The 20,764-nt window shown below is 43.2% G+C and overlaps 1 protein-coding gene across 1 annotated transcript in view; it reads right to left on the bottom strand.

The window, feature by feature from the left end:
* Positions 1-1,716: 1,716 nt before the first annotated feature.
* Positions 1,717-20,764, bottom strand: part of PIGG (phosphatidylinositol glycan anchor biosynthesis class G (EMM blood group)) — an 809,046-nt gene continuing 789,998 nt past the window's right edge. The window contains exon 13 of the mRNA XM_078676334.1: positions 1,717-2,803. Within this exon, the coding sequence (XP_078532460.1) occupies positions 2,578-2,803 (226 nt within the window). The 3' untranslated portion in view covers positions 1,717-2,577. The remainder of the gene's footprint in view (positions 2,804-20,764) is intronic.

Genomic DNA, 20,764 nt, shown 5'->3' with positions numbered 1-20,764 from the left:
TATATTTGCGGGATGATGGTATGCGGGATGTTTGTCTGTGGTCTGACATCATATATTCATTTAAATTTGCACCCGACTTTTCGGGGCCTATCCTGACCAGGGTCTTTAATGCAGCATCAATGGATAACATCTCGCCTTCATGGATGACATTGACGGTTATACCTATATACAAGAAGGGGAACTCCTCATTAAAAGTCATGAGTAAAGTACTATTGCTAAGACTGGAGGAATCGGTGCAAGAAAATTCGATCCTTTCCCTTACTCAGTATTGCTTCAGGAAGGAAATGGGTACGGTCGAACAATGCATTAACCTGGAACTTTTAATTGGTAAATAGACAAGGGCTAAGACTGGAAATCTATTTTTATGTTTTGCTGATTTGAGCAGTGGCTTCGATTTGGTCGACCATAATCTGTTGTGGTACTGCTGATTACCCTAGGTGCACCAAGACCGATTGTAGGGTTCCTCTCACGCCTCTGTGAAAAGCTAGGGAGTCAGGTACGTATGTTTTGGCCTCCAAGGAGAATGTACACCACAATTCAAAGTAGGGCATGGCTTCCATCAGGGAGGTGTTCTTGCTCCATTACTTTTTTCACTCTTTATAAATGGGGAGAATAGTCATCTTAAGTCGTTGCAGACTGATGCCCCTACGGATGGAGGACTCTCAATAAAAGTACTGCTTTACGCAGGTGACGCTGTAGTCCTAGCTAGAACACCAGCAGGACTACAGAAACTGATGAATGCATTTGGTGAATTCGTGATTTCAAGGAAAATGGTTATTAACAAAACCAAAACATTTACTATGGTGTGTAGTTATATACGTACATCATGTAGAATTATTTTTATTGATAGTACCCCAATTGCTACAGTAAAATCCTTCTGTTATCTGGGGTTAATAAAGTTTATGAACCAACAAACGACTTACATCTGAAGTGCTGTTTTTCTATGCCATGTTTCATCTCTTTTGGATATATTTTGGTATTTTAATATGTGTTCTCCTCAGAGGCCTCGGAGGACAACATGTCGCTGGTCGTCTGTCTCTGTATGCTCTCCTTCTCTGGCAGTCTCCTCTCCTCCCTGGGGTGGTCCCACAAGGTAAGCATCGAGCCCTGCCATCCACACAGCTAGTGGGATGGTGGGACCATATCACAGACTGTCTGCTCTGGGGTAGTGGTGCGCTTGGGCCCAGGAAGGAGTGTGTGTGCCGAAGGTATCATCACTTTATCTTACTCCTTAGCTTGCATTTGCCTTGTCATTTTTCTCAAAACGTGCGATCTTTCAGCATTCCCTCTCCTACTATCTCACTCACATATTTCCTTTTTTGTGTGTTAATTTGTTAAAAATTCCCATAGTCTACAGAGTTGCCTCTGAGTCTGCTACTTTTTCTTTCTAAATGCACACCTCCTTCATCTCGTCTCTTTCCTACATCATCACGTTAATGGAATGTATGTCACACTGTGACACTGTGTTTAACAAGTCAAGCATAACTTACACGACTGAACTGTGACCCACAACCTTTCTGTGTGAAGATAGCTCAGAGAGATATGCTCTACCTGCTGTGATGGGTGCATATATGTGTGTGTGTAATCTGCAAGCTTCACACCTAGACATTCATCCTTCTGAAGTTGATCCACTGAATAGTAACACTTAGTATTCACAATGCTTTAAAGTGACAACGTCCACAGTTAGCAAGCACTATAAAAACAAGTTATCACGTATTATGGTTCTGATATTTAATCGAGTCATATAACACTATATGAAGTGAATTGTTTAGGCACAGATGTTATTTACTTATTTGCATCAGAGTCGGAAGGCTCCCTTGTTGAAATTCACATCGGATATTACATCTGACTTTCAGCACTGCCAGTTGACGATGTGGATGGGGCCAATGGAGTAAGTGGGTGGAGCCGGCAGAAGTGGGTGTGGCCTCCAACAAACATTTGAGCACCTGGACTTCATAGTTTACAAATTACCACTGCAACAGCCTAGGGGTCGATGCACTGCAAGATTCCGTATTGGTGCATAGACTGAATCAACTGAAAGGGCACAAACAAATATGAAACGCAAAGAAACTATAATTTAGAATAACTATGAGAAATCTATGGAATACGCTGCTGAGAAGGGGAACTTGAAGAAGCACCTCTGAGCTAAGTCTACAAGTCCCACATGGCTAGTGCCTGAGTTTAAAATCCTGTGGATGTTTTCAAATACAAAATTGTCATTTTCTTGAACATTCAAATGTTGCTTCTTAAATTACATCATCACCAAAATAAAATAAAGGCATGGTGAATGTATGCAATGCACAAATTAGCAGCATGACCTCTAAGAACGAACCACTGGGATTATTATACAGATAGTACAACTTGCCACAGCAGAATATACCATGAGAGAAAAATAATGAGACAATGTAAAACTAAATACAAAGAGTAACAGATCCCGAAATATAAAATGCATGAAAGAACAGGATTTACAATATTAATCTGCCATTTACAAATTGTTTTCCATTATGCACACTGACTGTGCTGCACATGATCCAGCAGTATGAATGTCATTTCGATTCCAGATCGAGCGCTGATCCGTTATTCCTGTGTGCTCCGAGACTTATCCTTGTCCATGGCTGTGAAAAATATACAGATTGCTGCTGTGATGAACGCCTGGATTCCCTCATACAGGAGCTTTGGAGAAAAAACGCTCCATATGAACAAATGGTATCGCAAAGAGGTGACCAAAATAATGTAGACTGTGAGCGGGATGGACCGGACGAGAGCGTAGCAGAAACATCCATGGGCCACGGCAGTTGAGCTCCTGTGAAACAAGGAAAAAATGTTTACCGCAAGGAAAAACTGTTTACAAGCACGATAACGCCTTCTAAGTGGAACATTATTGGACCTGCGGCCATGAGTGTTGATTCGCCAAAATGCCTGGGGTAGCGGAAGTGACATTACATGTTTTGACCTCATTTACATCACAGGCAGTGATGTCCTATGACTTTTGACACATTGTCACTCTCCCCTCAGCTGTTCGAGATCTGTCTAACTTTTCTATTATCTGTCACGTCTTTCTCAGCTGTTGACTCTTGTTCACCCATCCTGTCTCTTTACTGTCTCTCTCACTGAACTCTTTACAATACATGTTTCCCCCTCTCTCAATGATTTCCTTTCACACCTGTTATGTCTCTTTTTCCGATCTATTTCACCTTTTCCCTCCTCTCCTTACTCCCTTATCCTCATTTTTTCACTGATCTATGTTGCAATGTTATTGGTGTGCCTTTCATCCCTCTTTGTCGCTCTCAAACACACATCTTCCTGTGTTTGTCTCCTGGTCCCTCGCCGCTCTCTGTAGTGTCTTTTCCTTTTGCTATTTCACCCTTATTTCGCCTCAAAGCCTTTTACCTTTACCTCCTGTCTCTTTTTCTCTCTCCTTCTCTCCCCCGTATTTCTTTCTTGCCCTCTCCAAAAGCTCAGGGGCAGCGGGAGGCACACAGACGATTCACACCACTTGGAACAATAAATTATTATTTTCCAAGCTAGCTACTGTCTTGAGGTCAGGGGGTCGCAGTGACTGTGCTGGGAGTCGCAGGAGGCAAGCCAGGGGTCGCAGCTGACTCCCCTAAATGATGTCCATGCCTGCGTTGTTTTTTGTTTGTGACTCAGTTACATTTAGCTTAAAATTGCTTACTGGCTGTTAGTTAAAAAAATAGGCAAAATATGTAATATCCTTTAGAAAAAGTACACCATAAAGATGTTTTCCTAATCAGAATATGTATAATTATCTCAAATGATGCCGCCAAAGCTTTACCCAATGGCCCAATTTAGCATTCTAGAACAGTCCCTTATGTGTGTGAAGAGTAACTACAAAAGTGCAACAACTTAATGACATGCAAAAGACAACGTGAACAAATGACCTTAATGCCAGGTAGACCTGAAATGTCAGAAAAAACCTAGAAACCCTAAAGCAAGTTCGCTACACCGCAGGGCCAGTTACATATAGGCAGTATTGCCTTTGTTTGGCCCACAACGCCCCCTTAACTGGGTGCTCCTGGCGCAAACCAGGGCAGTAAAACCTAAATAATTAAATGGGCTTCTCCTCAGCTGAGGCACACACACTGACAGTTTGCCCCTGTGCTGAGAAGAGTACATCAATGAACAAGCATTGGCAAAGCCAATAGGTCTCGCCCACGCAAGAGCTATTGGCTCTGCCAATATGTTTTAGCAATGCTATACACAAGTGTGGATGCTGTTCTGTATAGCTAAAAGTTAGTGGGGTAAAGGAGAGTGGCGCAGGGTTGAATGTTGTAAAGTGGAGTAGAGTGGAGTATTATGAAGTGGCATGGAGTGGTGTAGAGTGTTGTGGAGTGTCGCAGAGGGAGTAGAGTGGTGTAGAGTGGAATGGCGGAGAGTGGAGTGAGAGAGGGTCATGGAGTGGCATAGAGGGTGTTGCGTAGAGTGATGTAGAGTGTTACAGAGTAGAATGGTATAGAGTGAAGTAGATTCCTGTTCAATGGAGTGGCATGAAGTGAGTAGTATAGGAGTGAAATTGCAGAGTAGAGTGTTGTAGAGTCAAGTGGCATAGAGTGGAACGGCATAGAGTGTCGTGGTGTAGAGTAGTGTATATAGAATAGAGTGGAGTTAAATGGCATGGAGAGCCATAGAGGGAGTTGCGTAGAGCGTCCTAAGGTGGAATAGTGTTGTAGAGTGGCACACAGTGGAGTAGAGTGTTGTAGAGTGGCGGTACACAGAGGAAGTAGAGTGTCATAGAGTGGAGTGTCGTAGAGTGGAATGTCACAGAGTGGACTTGAGTGGCCTAGAGGGAAGTTACGTACAGTATACTGCTGCAGAGTAGGTTGGCGTAGAGTGCTGTGGTGTAGAGTGCACTGGTGTAGAGTGTGGTGGCGCAGAGTGCAGGGGCACAGAGTAGATTGTTCAGAGTAGAGTGAAGGGGTGTGGAGTGGTACAAGGTAGCGTGCAAATGTGTGGCATAGACTAGAGTGGTGTGCAGTGCAGTAGCATAGTGTAGAATGGTGCAGAATAGATTAGAGTGTCAAGGAGAGATGCAGAGTGTAGTGGCGTAGAGTGTAGTGGCGTTGAGTACACTGACAAAGTGGCTGAGAGTTGAGTGGTGCAGGGTAGAGTGCATAGGTGCAGAGAGCAGTTAGGTAGAGTAGTGTAGAGTAGAATAGATTAGTTTAGGGTGCAGTGACAGAACACAATGGTGTAGTGTGGTGTAGTGTGCAGTGGCATAGAATGCAGTGGTGCACCGTAGCGTGGCGCCGAGATCAGTGGCAGAGAGTGCAGTCTTGCAGTGGCGTAGATTTCAGTGGTGCAGAGTAGAATAGAGGGGCATAGAGTGCATTGATGTAGAACGCAATAGTGTAGAAGAGCATAGCATACTTCTAGTGTAGAGTGTTGCAGAGTAGAGTGAGGTAATTTAGTGTAGTGGTGAAGAGTGCAGTGGCAAAGAGTGCATTGGTTTTGAGTAAAGTGGTTTTGAGGGCATTGGCGTAGAGTACAGTGGTTTAGAGTGGCGTAGAGTACAGTGGTGTCGAGTCGAATGGTACAGAGTTGCACAGCATAAGGTGCTGTGGTGTAGAGTGCAGTTGTGCAGAGTGGAGTAAAGTGCAGTGGAGTAGGGTAGATTGTTTCAGAGTAGAGTGAAGTGGCACAGAGTGGAGCTGTGCACTGTAAAGTGGAGCTGTGCAGGATAGAGTGGAGTTGTGCAGGATAGAGTGGAGCGGTGCAGGGTAGAGTGCAGTGGCATAGAGCGCAGTGGAGTAGAGTGGTGCAGAGCAGTGACAGAGTGCAGTGGTGCAGAGTGGAATAAAGTGCACTGGCATGGGTGACAGAGTGCAGTGTGGCATAGAGTGGAGTATGCATGGTGTGGTAGCACACTGCCGTTACTAACAACACATCTTCAATTCAAATTACCATTACATTTGCACAGACATGCAATTTTACTGATAAAAGTAAACAGTGCACAAATGATAATGTGTGGAAATATCATCACCAAGAGTGTTAATTTGTTTTGACTGTATTAAAATATTTGTTTCTACCACACTTCAGAATTACCTAAAAATGTGCTTTGTTTGCGGTTTTCTAATTCTGATCTATTCTGAAATGTTTGAACAGTTTATTTACAGATACTTAAATTTTGTTGTGTGCTAGAAAAAAAGAACACTGTACAGCTTAACTCAAGCAGGCTGCCAGTAGCCAGCATGATTGTCACATAAATCCTCTCACTTGAAAGTCTCACAAAGAAAAGTAATCTCCAACCTCCCTATAAGACAGAGCCTGATATTTGACCTCTTTCTTTTGATTGCACAGCAAATGTGACAAGATGAGAAAAAGATTTAAAGGCCTGTTTACAGAAATCGACCACTGGTGGAAGAATACAATAAATAGGGTTTAGGCAACTAAAGGGACAAAGCCAAGCTGGACAGTCTAAAACCAATAGAGCCAGCAAATAGAAAGCAAGCAAATGTGAGTTACAAACCCCAAAGCAAATGGTAAGCAATGGGTGGAATACATTCCCAGGAAAGCTTTCCGAATGTCCCCAAGATGTTGTTACCAAACCAGACAGCTGTGCTGTCGTATAGGCTTCTACCTAAAATAGGGCACAGCTTGAAAGTTTGAAATCCCGGCTCTATCTTCCACCAGACTGTTTTATGCTTTGGAAAATTATCCCTGTGCAGGCAAGTGCAGTACACCAGCCTGCAGGGTGATTCCTGTGGGTTCCTAGAACACCCTTGGCTTTTCCTGGAGGGAAAACCTCTCGGGCGCACTCATTGTACACCACTTTCAAGTGGCGCAAAACCAGTGCATTTGTTGATTGCCTCTGCATCAGCGTGTGCAAGATGGTGCAGAGCCAAAGGCTTCTCTCATTTGCATTAGGGCCATGTCCCCATTTAAATGAGGGAAAGCCCTCAATATTCCACAGGTGCATATTTAGCATTGGTGCAATCCTTTTCACCGAAGGCGGACATGCAAGCATCTGCAGCTTCTTCTGTAATGCTTCAGTGCACTGGAGAGCAAAACCCCGACGCATGCCCTGGTTGCTCCAACAGGGCATTTTTTACAATAATGTGCATGCCATTTAATGATATCCTTTTCTTCAGTAGACTTTACACCGTATGCTTACATCTATTAATTTGCTTCAGTCACTCCTTTTTGGGGAAAATCATAATCCCAAAGGCTATGCATGAATGTTTACATAAATAATAGGTTTGAATGCCTAACAACCTGAAAATTCAATGTCTTGTGGCTACGGCAAAGCTGCAAATCCACCGAAAATGTTTATGTGTCAAATATTTTACCATGTGGAGAAAAGTCTGACTCAACACCTCCAGAAAATATGGAAAATGATCATAATTCTTCAAGTTCAGTTTACATTCTGGCATCAGAATTTGTTAGCGCTAAAGTTAATCAGGCACCTCAGGAGTAAAGAACTACTGGGAATCTTTGTAGATACTAAGGTACACCTTTATGGAGATTTACTACACTCGCTAATTGTCACAGCACTCATTCTCCCCAGCTCCATCCTTGTTCCCACCACTCACAAAACTTACAAATGTTGAAAATCCACCAAACGGGCGATTTTTCACATATGGAAGTGAGATAACTGTCCAAAAAATTGTTCTAATCCAAATGCTATTTAGAACAGTATAACATTTTATGAGCACCACGATGCAACCTGCATAATGACATTTATATTTCAACATGACCGATATAACGGTTTCTTTTATGTAAAGGTTTAACACTGAAAAGTTATTCCGATGACGTGGAACAACTATTTACCGTCCGTCATTCTGCCTAAACTGATGGACTGACACAATGGAGTAGTTAATTTGTGCACATATTTAATGTACTGTTTTTATGATTATTCAACTGCGCATAAGTTATTGATTGCATGAAGTAAAAGAGCACAGGGAACTCTGAACGCAGCAGTTGATTTGTAGGGAACCCTTGCATTAGAATATGGATCATATGCATTTACCATACGTGAGACAAGTCAGTTTATAAACATTATACAATTAGAAATCCAGGACAGCATATTCTGTTCAGGAGACTTGGACTTAAATGCACATAACCTGTTAGAAAAAGCAGGGATGAGGATATTCGTGATCAGGGTAGTATCTGGCCATAATAGGTTGACAGTACACTGTGGAAGAGTTCATTGCGCTAGTGAAGTGGTTTGCTTGAAATGGCTGTTCTTCATTACTTTAACTTTTTAAAGATACTAAAGCATCTCAAGGAGCATGTGTTTGTTTCAGCTTACCAGTTTATAATTATCAGTCCATGTGAGATGTTGGCAATTTACAAATGGGGTGAGGAGAAATAGTACTTCCTCTGGCCAACTAGACTTAGTTTTGTTTGCTTTTAAATTCAATCACAAAGGTCAAGAAGGAGGATAGACATCTGTTAACTAACTTTGTGAACGTATGCAGAGGTATCCCGGGGAGAAAGCAAATAAACTGGGAATAATTTCTGATTTACTAAAACTTCTGTGCTTCGTGCAGACACTTGGGCGAAGGTGAGGTTGGGAGTGGTGGCAGGCCAATAAGTAGAACTCACTAGAACATGGCTTACAGTAAGGCTGTACATTGTTACCACCGAACCACAAACTGTACCTATGTGCTCATCCGGGTGATTTACCATTATACCAGTTGTTGCCTCACAATACATCCTGTTTGGTATGCCACGATCTAGTAGTCATTAGCTAGACTTAAGTCAGCATCTAAAGTCAGACAAATCAATTGTAGAACCACATTTTCTTAACACTGTGGCAAGAGCTAGGAATACACTGAAAGCTCCAATATATTTTACTCGAAATTATGGAAGGTGCACATAAAAAGACAGTGTGGAATGCGTATTTCACAGCATGATTTTCCGGATGTACTGATGGAACGAGTAAGGGTAACTGAGGGCTGCATTTAGCATGCAACAATCCACATCACTCCAGTCACACTGGAGCTGTTAGACTGATTTGTCACCGAGTGGAGTCTGATCGTTAGTGATGGCCGGCTCAATAAGTTGTCTTTTTATATTGCAGATTATCCCTATAACAAAAAAACTAAACAGCTATCATGAAGAAATTATATGAAATGATTATGTCGACATGTCTGTCAAGGTTATTGCCATTACCAGGACTAACTAATGAATGCCAAGGGCAGCCCCGTCCTTGCCCGTCTGTGTCCGGATGAGGCTGGGCTGGCCCATTCTCTTGGCTCATTGACGGACAGATGGACTGAGGGAATCCAGAACTTTAGTAAGGACATGGTATGTGTGTTTACATTTCTGCATCATTCTTGAAAATTATCGTCGATGGTTTGCTTACGAACTGGTCAGGTGACTAAAGGGAGTACTTGTTTGAGGTTCTGTGTTTGTTAAAAGAACACAGGCTTTCTTTTAAGTTCATTCCTGTTGGAAAGGTTGCCATACATACATATAGAATAGGCGTCACAATACTACAAATTAATAATGGGCAAAAGAAAACTTCCAACCACCAAGTCCTGCCCTGACACTTCGAAGGGTACAAGACCTACTTTACGCCTGCAATTCCCTCTACCTCTGGAAGGACTAAAGGAGGTTTGATAATTTATATTTCGAATCTTTTGGGGATTAACCAAATACCTTTGTTTAAGTCAGTACTTAACTTTCAAATCATAACCTTTAATGCGAATATGCAAGAAAAGTTTGTACTGGTCAATTTCTATAACAACATGCACAAGGAACAGTTGATTACAACTTTAAAAGAAATTCGCTTTGCCCTCCCAGAAATCCAGAAAAAGTGCCCCCAAAATGATTTTGTTATATGGGTGGGTGACTTTAATTTAACGCCAAGTGGTCAAAACGGTAATTTAACATGTGGTTTAACAGATGAGAACAGCTTAAATGTAACCCATTTTCCTCACACAACATGCGGGGAATGCCTAAATGAGACATTATTCTTATTGGAATTGAGTTTTGCCATGAAGTGACTTCACCCCCAATTCCTCTTACACAAACTTTTAATGGCAGAGGAGCTAACACTATTATAGATTTTATTTTTGTTTCAAGTCGGGTTGCGTCCCGTTTGTTGAATTTTAGTACCCATGATAATGCCGTTAGTGATCATTTCCCAAACAGCATTTCAATATTATGCCCATCCAACTCCGGCATAAGTAAGTCGGTGAGAAAGTTTGGCCACAAAAATTTGACCATCGATAAAATAAATGGGTATTCCTTTAAATGGGATAAAGTTGACCCACAAATAATTACACAAGTGGTAGTAACGAACTCCCTAGACTCTATATTAAAATGTTTGGACCCTCAACTTCACATAAAGAGATCCTAAGTAATTTTAAGGAAATCACGAATGTGATAAATAAATCTTTGAGTGTCCAGCAAAAAGTACAAAGAAAAAGTAAGATTAAAGGTTGGTTTAACAACACCTGTACCAAGGCATATTCAGAGCTAAAAACTGCCCTACACAAAGAAGAGAGGGACAAAAACGAAATTTGGGCTCAGAAAAGTATATAACCAGGCCATAAAATTTAGAAAAGCTGAAATAAGAAAGGAAACCTGGGAAGAACTACATAAAAGCTGTAGGGATAAGGACAGCACTGCCTTTTGGAGGGTTGTTAAAGCTCTCTTGCTTTCAGAAGTCAGGGAAGGGCCAACAATTGAAATTTCTGTCGATGAAAATCATTGGGTAGAAAATTTCTCTAATTTTTTTTGTCTAAATATTGATGTGAATGTTGTGAGTGAAGATAACACCAAGATAACCGGCCATCCTAACCTTGACAGTTTTTCTATTGCCCTTGATATTACCTTAATGGACGTTGAGCAGGCTTTAAAGGCCAGTAAAGGAGGAAAGGCACCAGGTCCCGACGGGGTTCCTGTTGATCTTTTTAAATATATTATGGTCCTATGGACCCCATTATTGACAAGAGTGTTAGAAGCCACGTGTATAGTCGGGCTCATTCCTGGTCCCGATATTCAAGAAAGGAGATCGACAGAATCCGGCCTGCTAACGTCCTATATCTTTACTAGATTCTCTAGGTAAAGTAGCAGGCCGTATCATCCTTAACCGGCTACAGCAATGGGTGGATGACAACAAAATACTGTCTGATCTCCAATTTGGGTTCAGGGAGGGACTGGGCACCATGGAGCAAGGCCTTAACCTGGTTCCTTTATATGTAAAAAAAGGGAAATATGTGAACGCAAAGGGGGGGAAGTTATATATGGCGTACGTAGACCTGACCGCCGCATTCGATTGTGTAACTCACGCTAAACTTTGGTGTACCTTGGAAATGATGGGTGTGGAGATCTCCGTAGTTAAATTCCTAAGAGAATTGTACGGCCAGGGTGAGGTTTGGTGCTGCCGGGGAGCTCACGGCACCGTTCAGAGTAGAGAGGGGGGTTAGGCAGGGTTGTGTCCTGGCACTCTTCCTTTTTACACTCTATACAAATGGCCTGGAACAGGCCATGTTAGAGGGGTGTCAGGACATACCACTGCAGCAGAAGCGTCCAATACCCGCCCTACTCTATGCGGACGATGCCGTGATTTTAGCTCGAACTCCCCTAGAATTACAACGCGCCTTTAATAGATATCACATTTTTATGGCCAATTTAGACCTAATGTAATGAGTTGTGGGACAGGAAAGAAGAAACAAAAGGATATTTTTATAGAAAAAGTAAAATTAGAATCCACTAACACATACCGTATTTGGTTTTTTTAATTGATGATAAGGGTTCATGGAGGCAAGCAATGAATGCTAGGAAACTCCTCTTTATGAGGACCAATACGTCATTAGTTAATTTTTCACAGAGGCTAGGCTATAGGCTACTGTTGGAGATTCTCCAGATATACCAAGCCAAATGCATTAGCACAGCAATATATGGGGCTGGAATCTGGGGCTATGGAGGGGTTGACGTTTTACAGAAAGTTGAAAATGCCTTTGAGGTATTTGTTGGCTGTTCCACTTAGTACCTCGACACATAACTGTCACGTAGAACTGGGCATTCCGTACATCACTGACATAATAAAAGTACAACTAGTTCTCCACATTTTTATGGCCAATCGATCTGGGTCTCTCAAAGTACTATTATAATCCATAATAATAATAAGCACAGATTCCTAGGAAACTGCTTAAAAAACAGTGCATGAGCCATCTGGAAGGGCTTAGACTACTGGTGGAAGTAAATAAATGTTCAACCCAACATAACCTAATGATTCAGACCACCTTAACTATACAACCCTATCGAACGTATAATTTGAGTGGATTTGATAGGTTTGTTCTGACACGGTTTAGGCTGAATATATTCCACCATTTGATAACCTTCCCTAAAATGAATGACTGGGCCAAAACGTTGTCAATCTGCCACTGTGATGATGTATCTGCGCAGTCATCAATGCACGTGGTGTTGTTCTGCAAATTTTATAAAGAATTGAGGAGAAGCTGGGTAATACCTATTTTAAGAATTCTTGGCATGAGACAATGTCGCCCAGCATTTCTTGCCCTGCAATTTTTGGACGCAGAGTGTTTCACAAAAAATATTGCTGAATTTCTGAAGCTCTGTATTAGACATAGAAAAAATCTAGAGTAGAGATTGTTGTTGTACACTCTGAATGAGATCATGTTTCTCTCCATTTATCCTTTATGTTTTAATGAGGTATGAGCTGCCTTTGAATACTGATCCTTAACTTTGGCATTTTCATGTTTTATGTATTAATGCACTTCATATTTTTATTGTAAATAGATAATGAAATTTAACTTTTTAAAACTTTTTAACTAAATGTACTTTTATGGTTTTTGTATTTTCATGAAAACTGAATAAAGGAATTGAATTGATACTCGAAATTATAGAAGGTACACATAAAAAGACAGGATGTACTTTGTGGGCTCTGGAGATCAGCCCTAGGACTTGTCTGCATCCGCATAGGGACTTTTTTCTGTTCAACTGCCTCTATTTAACTGTCTTGATAGAAAACGACTGGTAGAGGTCAGTAAAATACGAGAATTGCTTTCTGCTGAGGGACTTTCTTTTTTTAAACTTTTCTGGCAACTGCCTCTATCTAACTTTCTTGATGGAAAACGACCAGAGGTCAGTAAAATACCAGAATCACTTTAGCTTTCTCTAGATTCCAGTCCATAGAAATTGTCTTCCACAAGCAACCGTAGACAATACTATTTCTTTCAAATATTGTATTTTCAGTGATATGCCCACCGATGGCCCTGATTTTATATTAAAAACAGAGCTTTGTGGGGGTGTGGCAAAGCAGCATGGCCGACAGGACGTGAGCTCCTTCGACTCCCGACGGGCCAGCGCTGGAATCCTATAATTGATCCTTCAGTAGGGTGCTCGGACCGGGATTGCGGGGGTCTGGGGGCCTCTGCAACCGAGGGGTACATCCTGATCGGCGATTCCTCTACCCGGTGTTAAGTGGACGGCTGTCGCAGCTCCGAGCCGCGGGACTGCCGGGCCGGATTAACGCGAGGCCAGGACTGCGGCCTATATCAGCGTGGGCAGTAGTGCAACCTGATCATGGTTCCCGTCGCGGCCTGCCTTGAGTGAGGCGTTGCTGCAGGGAAGGCGCCCGCTGCCATCGGGAGCCTCCAGCGAAGATCTAGGAAATCATGGAGTTTTCAAAGAACTGAGTCTTTGATGACGTTATTATGTCCAATCATACGTCAAACTTGGCACCTTCTAGGTATAAATATGCCTACATTTGCCCAGAAAAACACACGGTGGTTTGGAGCAGATCGACTAACTACTTGCCCAACGCCCTGAAGCAGCAAGTGCCGAAGGAAGCCGACCCTCCAGCTGACGCACTGAGAGATGCTTTTTCTCCTGCCGAGAGATCCAGCTCCAGAGTTTTCAGGCTACCCTTGCGGGTTGCTGGGAAATCGAGTCCTGAGAGAGAGAGATACAAGACCTCCATTCTAAAACCAAGGTACGGAGCTGATTAGACCTTTAGAGAGTTCTTGGAATAGATTCTTGGCAAGAGATACTAAAACTTAAGCTACACCTCACTTACTTCTTCCCTTGAACTAGACTTAGATTAGGTACACCGGGGTAGGCGTATTTTAGAAGCACCAGTTGAGTACTTTTAGTCATTATTTATCACTGTATGTATTCCATGTATTATATGTTATTTTATATGGCTTAGAAACCATACCATGCTTTTACAGTACTACTTTATAATACTTCTCGTATTATATGCCTTGTACTTTATAACCAGTATTACGATTGTAGCAGTGCATTTCTTATGCTTGAGAAAGAAGACTGTTCAATAAATACTTTTTATTGAAAACGCCCGTCTCTCTATTTTCTCAGCACCTCTGGTGATACGAAGCATGCACGATTGACTGAGTAAAATAGCTATCTATTGTTTCCGCGACTCTAGAGATTGATTTCTTATTCTTGGGAAACAAAGTTGTCATGTTTATGCGGTTGTCAGAAACTAATCCCTTCTTGTGAATTCGAGAAAGTTTCTAGTGACCCCTGAGCTAGCTGGCACTCACAATTAAGTTTAATATATTCGGTAGAGACCTAGTTGACCTCAGTCCTACGTCTAAACTACAGGATATATTATTCCAATGCGCAGAGCCTATTGGGAATATAGGAACTACACTACACCCCCACCGTTGGTTTCTGAAATTTCTAGGGCTTCTAAAGGACTCTGCCTGTGATGGAGTGGAAGCCCCAGGGTTAATATCCCCAACCTTACTAGTAGTAGCACTCGTGATAACACTACTATTCCCTTTCAGCGCCCGTGCCCCTTTCTTTTTCCTCCTTACCGGTTGCATCTGTGGGAGGTTTTCATCCCCTATCGCCCGCTCTCACTGTCTGTCCATTTTGAAGGTGCCGAAATCGTAAGAGGGCTTCCAGCGCCGGGGAATCCAATCCTGGCCGCTGCCCAGCGTCCCCTCACAAGCAGCAACGCTGCCTCTGCCCAGATCCCGCCTCGAGGAGGCAGCTCGGCAACTCCAGGAGCCACCGCCGCAATCTCGACTGCAGCGTCCACCCAGCAGGCCAGGAGGGGGGGGGGGGGCAACAAAGCGACCCAGGAAGATCAAGCCGCAAGCACGGAGGACATCAGAGACGACCACCGAGACACGGGCAGAGAAAGAGGTGGCCCCCAAAGCAAAGAACAACGCAATGAGAAAAGAAAGAGAAATAAAACGCGAGCGGAGAAAAACTCCGGCAGCAGCTGACTCACAGGCCGGGAAAGAGACGGCAAAACCGCCCAGGAGCAACAAAGTTGTGAGTAAGAGGGGAGGGGGTTTGAACTTAATTCCTGGAATATATTAGACTCAAGGAAATATCAAATAATACAGGCGCTCGTCCTTACACCGCTCCTGCCGACATTTGGAGACGGGAGATCCACGACCACTCAGCAACCATTGATGGCCACCATGTTCCCCTAATGATTTGCCCTTTCTTTTCTACATAGACAAGAACTAGGCTACACGGTATTTTCTGGGTTAGTAGCGTTATCATTGAGTGCCGAGACTTTGCCCCAATCTACATTCCTGAGAAGCCTTTAAGTGCCTGCCCTCACTACTCCGAGAGACAAGTGAGGAAAGGTTGTACTTTGCCCAGTTTACAGAGCCATAGTGAGACGGACCCCAGACAACCAGTATCAAACAACTTCAACCACCATGGTTGGGGCCCAGCAGTTCTTGTCTGCACTGTGCCCACTTCCCACGACCTCACCCCCCTCGTACAAGGTGTGAAACTGCTTCTGACAAAGACTAAAAAGCACGGATGTCCAAGTCCAAACCACTACTGGTGTACTGAAAAATAATTGTGGTAGATTGTGTGCTTACTAATGCCGATAACAATATGGTGTGATGACTGGTTTTAAGTGAGCATCTTGGATTTTTCCACACATTTTGACACCTTCGTAACCATGAGTTACTTTAGGTTTAGGAATAGGTAGTCACCATGTATTTCCTGTTGAATATAAAATAAATGTAACAAGCATTTGCAATGCAATAGGTCTCGCATTTACGTGAGTTTAAGCTATTGGCATTATAAATGACAATGCCTATTATTTAAGTTTTAAAAACGAAAACAAAACTAAAAGGCATTGTTATTTGCAATGTGAATAGCTCAAACTCACGTAAATGAGGGCACCTATTGCATTGCAAATTCTTGTTTGTAAATATGCCCCTTAGTTCTGTGGATTCCTCGGACAGCTTGGGAGACTGGAACTGTTCCAAATGCTAAGAGCGTCGCAATAAATTATCTGCCAGGTAAACGTTAGTAAAAATAAAGAATTATATTCAAGAATTCTGCTCGAGACAGCGAGGTTCTGAAAATTACAAATTCAACTCCAGGGATAGAAAGATCTGCGCCATTCTTGTTTCCAAGGAGTTGCCAGAAACAGATTTATCCTACGGAACGTGTATTAAGTAAGGGCCCTTGTGTGTGTACTTGCTAGAAATCTGAAGGAGAGCTTCTTACATAACCGAGGGCAGGACGAGAGAGGTGGTGGGGGGGGGGGGGGGGGGGGGGGGGAGAAGACGGACAGAAGGAGAGAGACCGACATACGAGGAGAGAAGAGGGGAATCTTGAGGGAGAGAAAAAAGAAGGGACAGAGTGGGGGAAGAATCAGAGCAGCTAGTAAGTTGTATAAATATGAGAGCGAGAGAGAACGAGGGTGAACTATAGAAAGAAAGAGGGCTGACAGACAGATATAGTCAGAAAACGAGATTACGAGTGAAAGGGAGAGAGAGATAATGAGTGAATGGGAGAGAAGGGAAAATGTATAGAAAGAACATTACTAATAGTCTTAAATAAAACTGAAGTCCCTAAAATAGATTCAGGTCAGGGCCTCACAGTGCTTGCGCGTGCGCGCCTTAGAGCTTCACTGTATGTCCAGCCCCACCCCATGAGCACAGGCACATATAAGAGTTACACGTATAAGGCTGGCAGGGTCTACTCCTGCACATTTTATCATGTGACTGAACTCCAAGGGTGACCTGTCAGTCAAACAGTGGTTAGAGGATTACCCAGGCGCTCTCTGACCACATGCAGAGACCCGGACAATATCAATGAGGATTCTCTGGGGAAACCCAGCAGCTCAACAGACCTCACTACCAAAAAACGTAGAGAACATCTAATTACAGCGATAAACTCCACCAATACTATCGAAAAGAGAGAAAACAGAAATAAATGCTCTCAGTTGTCTACAGGCTTGAATGATGAAAGGAGACTGGTGAGAGCTCTGGAACACAAGGTAAAACAAGCACGTGAGTGGTGCGTGCGTGGGCGCTAAAAGTAAAACAAACGAGTGTCTGGTCACCCCCAAAGCAATGCCGAATATTGGGAATACTCACTGTTACCTGGCAGCGTAGACTGCCTCTGTGCTCACACAAAGCGATACACGAGCGCAGGCGGGCTCGCGGCCCTTGTCCTTCTACTTCCATGGCCCTGGTCTGCCCCCTGTCCTCGGGCTCGGGTCGTGCGCAGCTGATATTAGACCCGGGTCCTTGTCCGTGCTCTCTTTCTGTGGCGGGCGGGCACGCGCGCGCTCGCTCAGTGCGTAAGAGGGGCGCACTGGGCCTTGTTCTCTCACGCATCTGTATAGGAGGCCGAAAGGGGGCACGCGCCGGCAGTCAGACAGACGGACGGACCAAGCGCCATGGAGCCGCCGCTGCTGCTCGCCGCCTGCCTCCTGCTGCTCGGTGGGGCCCGCGCCGACCTCTCAGGTGAGTGCGAGGAAAGAGGGGGGGGACATCTCACCCTTGGGGGGTGGAGGCGGCGGCGGGGGGGGGAGTTGGTGTCTGTATGTGTGCATGTGTGTGTGTGTGTATGTGCGCTCGTGTGCCCGTGTGTGTGTCTGTGTGTGTGCTATTGCGAAAAGCAGGGGCTGTGTGTGTGTATGCATGAGGCGTCCAAGGAGAGAAAGAAGAGACAGGAGAGGGTGAGCGCGCGACCTGATCCCATTGCGGCCGGCTGCGTGCGCGTAACAGCCTCTTGTCCGCTCTGCCTACTCCTTGAAAGTAAAACGCGTGAAACGATTACAAAAGACTCGCTCTGCGACTGCAGGCCTTTGGCCTGCAAATCGCAGTGCGAGACCTAAAAACGTAAAAAACGCATTTAGTGTGCATCACACACAGAATACCATTATCCGTTGTCATTTTTTTATTTTTAAAGGGCATTTCACTGGCACGCACAACTGTGGTTTTAACATATGGCGATTGTTATGCTGCCCGATTTTACGTAGGCTTCAACTTAAACAAATAGCACATGATCATATGACCTAAAATACTCATGAGAATGGCAGAACGACATTAATTTGGAAAATAACGGTCACAAGACTTTCCAAACACCATCAATAAAAAATAAACTCCTCCAATAGTAATATATAAAATCTTTTTTCATGTGAATGAAAAAGGCTCAACAGGGAATAATGTTCAAGAGCTTAATCCTACAGAAAGCAACTACTTGGATAGGCGGTTGTATTACTGCTGATGTAGTTTCCATGGATACCAAAGCACAATGTCTTGTTTCTTAATTATGTGCGTTAGTTTAGAGCAGAGGAATAGCTGTGCCAGTTGCGTTAAATGTCATAGAGGCACAACGATTTAAGAAATGCTTTCCAATGCAACTGTTATTCACATAATTTTTTTTAACAAAGGTGCTGATTGTCACTTCTCATTGTTATGGTATCATCAACATTATTTCAAAAATATTGGCACAGGGAGCATTTTCGTTGCGTACTTGTGAGTCCACTTAGGGGCCAGCTTCTCATGTAATACCCGTGTAGATCATGATTTTGTTCTTTTTATTGTACAGGGCCATTTTTTGCATATAATGGATGTGTGGGAAATATTTTTGTTCCTTTAATGGTTACCTGCAGATATTATTTCTCAATTGACTGAATTCAACATCAGACTGGATTCACAAAGGTTTCCCGTAAACAAGACCTATTCCAAGAAGTTCAGAAGACACACCAAAGCCACAGTAATTAATAGTATGGTCACCCCAGTTTTTTTGCCTTTTTGCTGACCCTATTTTGGCTGGCATTAGGATTCTGTGCCCAGTGACACTGATAATCAATGTCACAGTGCGTGGGCTCAGACCCAAAAATGATAGTGGGAAAACTAATTTCGCTCAATCTGTCTATATAACTTTCCTGTAAAGACCACTGTAGATGGCACAGGAAATGTCCCGATGGCGTGGACTTTAAATGTCACTTGTGTGCTACAGTGTGCATTTACACCATCCACATGTGGGGCAAAAAACATATGCCGGCCAGGAGTACCACTGTGTCATGGTTGGGTTTCAGTTTAACTTCACGGTAGAAATACAAGACAAGTAAAAGTACCTATTCATAAGTCGCTCTCAAATTGTGCTTTGTAAGCCCACAGGCCAGGGTGCTCGTATATAAAAATAGGACATACTAAATATTAGGGTTAGCATGTTCTCACAGTGAAATAAAATCCTAAAGCTATTTTAGTCTGCAGGCCTTTTCCCTGAACCGTCCTAGGTAGGATTACAATCTTTATTTCCCATCTCAGGGGAAAATAGTAGGAACACACTTCAAAGTTATTTTCTACTTAATCGTCAAAATCTTAAGTGTAAAAGTAACTTTGAAAAAATGTACTTTAAGATTTCCAAGCCAGAATTGGCTTAAAACCATTCATCACACTTGCAGATCTAGAATATACATCCTTGGCTGGGAGAGTCAGCAACTCTGGTTCAGAAGACAACACCCTGTTTATAAGCCAAGGAAGAGCAAATGTTATTAACTGTTGACCACATAGCAGGGGTCAATTATCTAGAAGTGAACAGGGAGAGCTGCCAGAACAAAGGGTAACTATAGCACTGCCTCTTTTGACTTGGAGGTGGCAGGGGAGGCTTCTCCTATTCATCCCCAGAACCCCACAGACAGCTAGTAGAAAGAGTCAATGGGGTAACCCTGTGTCCCTTAGAACCTGGGTATGTATATAACAAACTACAAAAAAAAATCATAAATTTCCGTATAGACTTCAGAGTGGAACACGAACAACACACGATATTTGACATAAAGAGTTATTATTTTTTCTTTGTGGAGCATATAGTCATATACGGCTGTCAAACTTCAATAATCATCAAATGACATCAGTGACATAGAATGTAAATGTAAATGTAGTTGAGCTTATATAGCGCACAGCTACCCGCAGTGGGTTTCCCGGCGCTTGCTTAGGGAACCCGTCCTGGTATTCCCCTGTGAGATAGCAGGGTATCCACAAGGTGAAAGTCAGGCATCCCGCCGCGAGGGGCCGTTGTGGAGATTAAGCAAGCTATTGCCCAGAGTCGCAGAGTGTGAACCCGTGAGTCGAGGAGGCACCGGGGCGAGAATTATCGAGCCCGTGGAATTTTTAGCCCAAGACCCGCCGAGGCGGGGAATTGAACTCTGGTCCAGGACCGATCTCAGCTTCCGGGTCTGCTGCCTCTAACCCCTGAGCCACACTTCTAGAATTGAGTGAATAAAGTGACAAGGTGACATAACTGACTGAGTGTAGTTTATATATAAGTGATATAACACACAGATATATACACAATATACAAGAGACAACTAAAAATAAAAATTGGAGTCTGTCCTATTCAATTGTATGCAAAGTGTTTCAGGTGCAAGCTTGGTAGGCTTATTGATTCTTGGGACCAGAAGATCTAATGGCCATAGACCAATAAGAGTTTTGACGTTTCACCCAGACGAGTGTGCAATTAGGTAAGCGTCATAGCGGGTCTTCTTCAGGACGAGCAGACACCACGGGAGACAGCCAATTAC

This window comes from Lissotriton helveticus, chromosome 2_1 (genome assembly GCF_964261635.1).
Source record: "Lissotriton helveticus chromosome 2_1, aLisHel1.1, whole genome shotgun sequence".
Lineage (NCBI taxonomy): Eukaryota > Metazoa > Chordata > Amphibia > Caudata > Salamandridae > Lissotriton > Lissotriton helveticus.
This window is presented reverse-complemented; position numbering and strand designations above follow the sequence as displayed.